General features: G+C 41.4%; 1 protein-coding gene across 1 annotated transcript; it reads left to right on the top strand.

The window, feature by feature from the left end:
- The first annotated feature begins 480 nt into the window (after nucleotides 1–480).
- On the top strand, nucleotides 481–4,864 carry LOC117942680 (serpin A3-5-like). The gene is made up of 6 exons (XM_034868281.1): nucleotides 481–485; nucleotides 3,053–3,615; nucleotides 3,746–3,816; nucleotides 4,064–4,266; nucleotides 4,393–4,540; nucleotides 4,605–4,864. Coding segments are annotated over exons 1-6 (1,182 nt in total). The 5' UTR covers nucleotides 481–483; the 3' UTR covers nucleotides 4,800–4,864.
- The last annotated feature ends 1,258 nt before the right edge of the window (nucleotides 4,865–6,122 follow it).

Genomic DNA, 6,122 nt, shown 5'->3' with positions numbered 1-6,122 from the left:
TAAGAAAGAGATCATCTGGTCATGCATGTTGCATGAAGCAAATCTGATTTCATCAGAATTTTTTATTATTATACCTCATTGTACATCATGTAATGTTGGTATAAGCTATGGTAACATCAGTTATCTTTTGATTATTATTGATCATTTTGATCAGATACTTTAACTGTCCTTTTTATGGACATATTGTCACCATGGACTTACCTCACTTTAATCTCTCCGATTACTCAGAACTGATCTGTTGTTAGATCCAAATGTTTATCTTTTTTTCTAAAAGGTTTGCTTATCATCACAATTTTCCTGTGATAATTTTATGACTCCCTTCATGTCATGTGTTGACAGATGGAGATGTTTATTTCCTCTTGAGAGGTATTGATGATTTTGAATTGATCAAAATGTTATTTGTCCTTTTTATGGACATTTAATCATAATGGACTTTCCTTCACTTCATGTGATTATTGAAAACTGATCTGTTTTAAGATCACAATGTTTATCCTTTTACTGTAAAATGTTTCTTTAATGTCACACTGTCACAGTTTTCCAGTGACAGTGTTATTGTTTAAGATGTCATTGAATTCAGAGGTTACTAAGAACTATTTGGCCTGTTGTAGGGTCAGTTTTTACTAATTTTGTCTTTTTTTCACTAAGTGAAAATGTGTTGAACAATTTGGGTAAAAAAGAAAAAACTGAGAACTGTGTCCTCAAATATTGTAAATGGTTTGTCTTTTATAAAGACAGTTGTCCTTTACTCTCTCGGAGTACAGTGTGTCTTGTAGAAATCTACAAGTTGTTGTTGTGATGTATCATCACCTCTAGTTGGAGCTTTCATACTTTGTGGCTCATTGTTCTTTGTGAAATAAACAAATACTGCCAGCTGAAAATGTTGTGTTCTCAAAGTCTATGATTTTTATTTTTACTACATTAACAGAGGTCTCCATTATAGTTTTTATTTGAGAGACAATCAAGATACAATTCAGCACACACAGTTATTGTTTATCCATCACATATCTGTAGCATAAATCTGAGCATGGGAATGTGCATTAATTCATATTTCTGATTAGGAGAGATTATCAATGTTATGTGACTATATTAATATAAAGTAAGTCAAGTCAAACCAAATGATGAAAGATAGCTTTCAAAGACATTTTGTTGGATCATTATTTTCATATAACTACGTTTCAGGTGTTTTAAAGTAAAATGTTTGAAGTTAACCATTGTCCTCTTTAAAGAGGTCCGACATGGTAAAGTGATGCATAATAAGACACACTTCTATTGTTCCTCCAGTGAAAGCAGTGAAAGGACAGAGTGTGGGAAACCAGAGGAGACTCCCTCACAGAGCCCTGTGGGACAATAGATCCAGACCTTTGGCCTGAAGGGACCTCTGCTCTCTTTTAAGGTAAAAGCTATATTTTTACACCCAACACATTCAGTCGGGTCCGCTATGTTGGGCTTTTTCTCTCCATTTGATAAGAGCCATATTTCCCTTTTTGCATATTCTTCCCCACCTCGTTACTTTCCATTAGAAGCTGCCGCTCATTGGGTGAAACATATGGCGCATGCGTCTTTTCCATCTCTGCATCAGTAAATCTGTGATCGATACCGTGGTCTATTTGATTAAGCCGTGAACGTGCACTTATCCCAGCTATCTACACCTGGCTTGACATAGCTCCACCTGTTCATCCCGGCTCGGCAAACGTGCAACCGATTAAGCCGCGATGAGCGGATCACACTAAGTCAAGCTGCGCTTTTTCACTTATCCTGGATATCTTTATTCTACTTTTGTGCAACAGGCCCCCGGAGTGTTGCCGACACGCGCACACAAAATACATTGAAACGGGTCTAATGAGCAGGAATGGTGTGCTATGACTTTTCAAAGAGATTTGCTGTGCGGTTTTCACAAAATCAGCAAAAAGCAGCAAAAATTGTCTCATAGACTTTAACTGAATTCTTCAGAAGATCGCTCAAAACGTCTCCTCTTTGAGGCCATGCTGTATGCCAGTATGTGCCATACTTTAACGTAGAACCATATACTACTGTAAATCTAAGATACAGTAAGGGTATTATACTACTGTAAAACTAAGATACAGTAAGGTATAATAATACTACTGTAAAACTAAGTTACAGTAAGGGTATTACACTACCGTAAAACTAAGTTATAGTAAGGTATTATAATACGCACCAATCGGCTTCCTCCTCCAGGAACTGGGCGGGACTTCCAGTTTCCATCTGATATGCAGCATGGGATGGCACAGCCTGTTCTGCATTTCACATGTAGCACACTTAATTAGACACACACATAAACACACACACACACACACACACACACACACATACACATACACATACATACAGGAGGCAGGCAGAGGTATGCTAGTCTACACCTGGTCCACATTAGCTTGATTGGCTCTTTGTCCTTTTTTCAGTTTTGCTGATCTCTCCCCAACTTCGCATCCACAGTTTGAGTTAGACTTCAGTTACTTTACGTCTAATTGGTATTGCACCAGTTTGGTCAAGCTAATTAGCATCGACTTGTTTCTCTGGTCGGAGAGGTAAGAAGCCGGGCTACCTTTCAGGGTGGGACTGGTGGAATTGTTTTGGGAGATTGACACTTTTTTTAAGGTTGGTAAGCGGTTTGAGGAGTATTTGTGGTCTGGTCTGGCTTATTTCTCTAACTTCTTGAGGTGTAAAGTGAGTAACGATGGTCAATTATAATGAAGTTTTTCCTTGGTTAGGCCAAGAGGTGAAACCTGTTTAGGGGGTTCAAAGAGTTTTGTTCACGTCAGATGTTACAGCAGCAAAATCACTTGCATGGACTATAAAGTACATGCTAGGATAGTATTTATGAAATATATAAAACAAGTCAGGAATACAAAAGTGCAACTGCTTCAATAACATGAAGACCAGCCTCTAATCAGATTTCTTTGAGAGTATCTTAACAGCCCACGTACTCATCAGATTCACATTATACTGAAGTTTACAAAATCCCTCTAGTACAATCAGTTTCCTCATTAAAACCATGGAGCTGAACTTGTGATGTTTTGTCTTCATTCATGAGGATGATGATGATGATGCGTGCAGCCGTGGGTCTCTGGGTCCTATCAGCGGTGATCTGCGTCGGCAGCGCCTACAGCGTCTTCATTGTGAAGGACGCAAACCAAGACTTTTCCTTCAGCCTCTACAGGAAGCTAGCAGCTCATGCTGACTCACAGGGACAGAATATCTTCTTCTCCCCCTTCTGCGTGTCGAGTGCCTTGGCCGCGTTGTCCGTGGGAGCAAAGGGGGAGACGCACCGCCAGCTTTTCAGTGGTCTGGGCTTCAACAGCGCCCTGACGCAGACCGTTGTGGACCGGGCCTTCCAGACGCTCCTCCAGGGGGACGCCAGCGAAGGGACTGCCTTGTTCCTGGACAACAGCTTCAAGCCAAAGCAGGAGTTCCTGCGGACCCTGAAAAAGTCGTACTTCGCAGATGGGTTCAATGTGGACTTCAGCCAAACCACAGAAAGTGCCGATGCCATCAATAAGTACGTGTCGGAGAGGACCTACGGGAAGATCGACAAGATGGTGGAAAGCCTGGATCCAAGCACAGTCATGTATCTCATCAGCTACATCTACTACAAAGGTAAGAGAGTCCTGGGGGGATGCGATGTAGTCAGTCTGTGATGTCATAATGGAAGATCTGCTCACATATTCTGAGGCTAAGTTGCATGTATCAAACCAAAGGTTGTGTATTTCTGCTCATGGTCTAACAGGAACGTGGGTGACTCAGTTTGACCCTAACCTCACCGAGCAGGACAATTTCTACGTGGACGACATAACCCAGGTTCAGAGTTCAGTCTTTGTTCAGAAATGATTTGAGTCCCAATAACTAACACTGGAAGTGGGGGTCCGTTTGGAATTAATTTACAAAAGATATTTAAATTATTTTTTCATGCCCAATTTTGGGAAACTTGATAGTTTTAACACCCTATTTAGTCTCTGACGAGACAGGGCTGCATGGTTTTGAGTCCCAGTCCAATGAAGCATCAACGTTCATTCCGTGTCTTCATGTTTCATTTGTCATGGTTCAGGTTCCAGTCCTCATGATGAATATGGAGGCTAGTTTCAGCACCTACCAAGACCTCGAGCTGAACACGATGGTCCTTATGCTCCCCTTCACCAACTCCTACTCCATGCTGCTGCTGTTGCCTGACGTCATGGCGACGCTGGAGAACGGCATCTCCCCGCACCACGTCTCCAAATGGTTGAATGCTGGGGTGGAGGACAAGCCCAGGTTGGTGGAATCTGGATTTTTATACTTCAATGTATGAGGCTTGACACTGAATAAGGTATTAAGCTTGTTCCCTAGTCAGATTCACTGAATTTTTGTCCTTCGCCCACCCCCCCCCCCATGTTTCAGGAGACATAATGTCTATATTCCAAAGTTCTCCATCAAGACTTCCTACAGCCTGAACGATGTGCTGTCAGAAATGGGAATGACAGACATGTTTGGTGATCATGCAAATTTGACAGGCATTTCAGAGGAGCAGGGACTAGCAGTCTCAAAGGTAAGTAACAATGTTTCGTTTCACACATTCATCCGTCGGTCATCTAACTTACTCTGCGTTGCAGGTTGTGCACCAAGCTACGCTGGACGTGGACGAGGCTGGAGCCACCGCTTCCGCCGCCACAGGCACCGAAGTGGGACTGACGTCTATCGATGTCCCTGTGTTGAAGTTCAATCGTCCGTTCATGGTCATCATTGTTGAATTTAACGGTGTGGATCGCATCGTCTTCATGGGCAAGATCATCAACCCGACCATCTGATGGGTTATCCCTTTGTGTCTAAGCACAGCTGTTGCATCTCATATAAAGGAGTCAGAGAAACATTGTCTCTTGTGCTTTTTTGGGAATTTGTTTTTGTACAGTCTTGAAGGTAAAATGTAGGGATGAAATATTAACTTCCCTAAGCATTTGGTTTTCTTTCAGAGGATCAGATCTAAACGCAGTGGAGTGCCACTTTTGGAACCGTTGTGGCAGTAGTAAAATCCTAAAGTACTACTTCCATAAAAATACAAATCGTCAACCTCAGTCTACCTTGCATTGATTAGTCATTGTGACCAATAACCCAAAAATTATAAAATTTGGATTTTAAGGTAGACTGGACACAAAACGAGTGAGTGCTGCTTAGACTTGTCTTAATCCTTTTGGGATGACTACCATGAGGAAATTAAATTCCAGCATCAGTTTTAGCAAGAAGGAAAAAAAGACTATATAATAAACATTCGTCAAAGACCATACTTTGTTAAAGTGACCTTAATGTGAGTCCAGGTGTGTATGCTTTGTCCTCTGCCCTATTTGCTGCCCCCCCCCCCCAGTAGACCACAGTGTAGAAGAGGACACTGGAGACCACAGACTGGTAAAACATCCACAGCAGTTTGTTGCAGATGTTTAAGGACCCCAGTCTCCTCAGTTAAAAGTACATTATAACTTTCATGTTGCTAAATGAAAATCTAGCTAGTGCCATTGATGTAATTCTCAATTGTCTTTATTTTAATTTCCTTTTTATTTATTCAATTTAGCATTTTCATCAATTCAATTTTTATAAGATTATTTTTTTCAGGTATTAAAAATAGTGGGATGCCTATAATGTTTTTAAATACTTGAACACCGATCAGTTGGCTGTCCAGATGTTTCTCAGTCTTCTGACTGGTGTCTTTAGTCAGTGTGGGTAGAAAGTTGGTCCCAGTTTCCCACACTGACTCCTTGAATGCTGTGGTCAATGAACAACAAAAGGACTTTAAATGGAGCTTCAGTGACAGATGCTGGCTGTGTGTTGTAGTAGAATCAGAGCCTGACGTCATCAGCCATCTGGAGGGAAAGAACACCATTGGCTGGCTCTGTCTGTCTGTCAAATTTGAAATGTTGAAAAGTCAATCAAAGTATCAACATCATTTATCTTCTCAGATTTTCATTTTCCAACCGCTGTCATACATTGTGAACCTCCAGTAACAATTACCGACCATTAACTGGATCAAAAGTTTAGCTCCCATGAGGGTGGGAGGTTTTCGGGGGGGCAGCTGTTTCCTGAAGTGTGCCAAATCCCTTTGGAGAATGACTCTGCTGCTGGATGGATGTCATTCACACTTA

Source organism: Etheostoma cragini, chromosome 4 (genome assembly GCF_013103735.1).
Source record: "Etheostoma cragini isolate CJK2018 chromosome 4, CSU_Ecrag_1.0, whole genome shotgun sequence".
In the NCBI taxonomy this organism is placed as follows: domain Eukaryota; kingdom Metazoa; phylum Chordata; class Actinopteri; order Perciformes; family Percidae; genus Etheostoma; species Etheostoma cragini.
The sequence above is the reverse complement of the archived record's forward strand: the minus strand, read 5'-3'. Positions and strand labels throughout refer to the sequence as shown.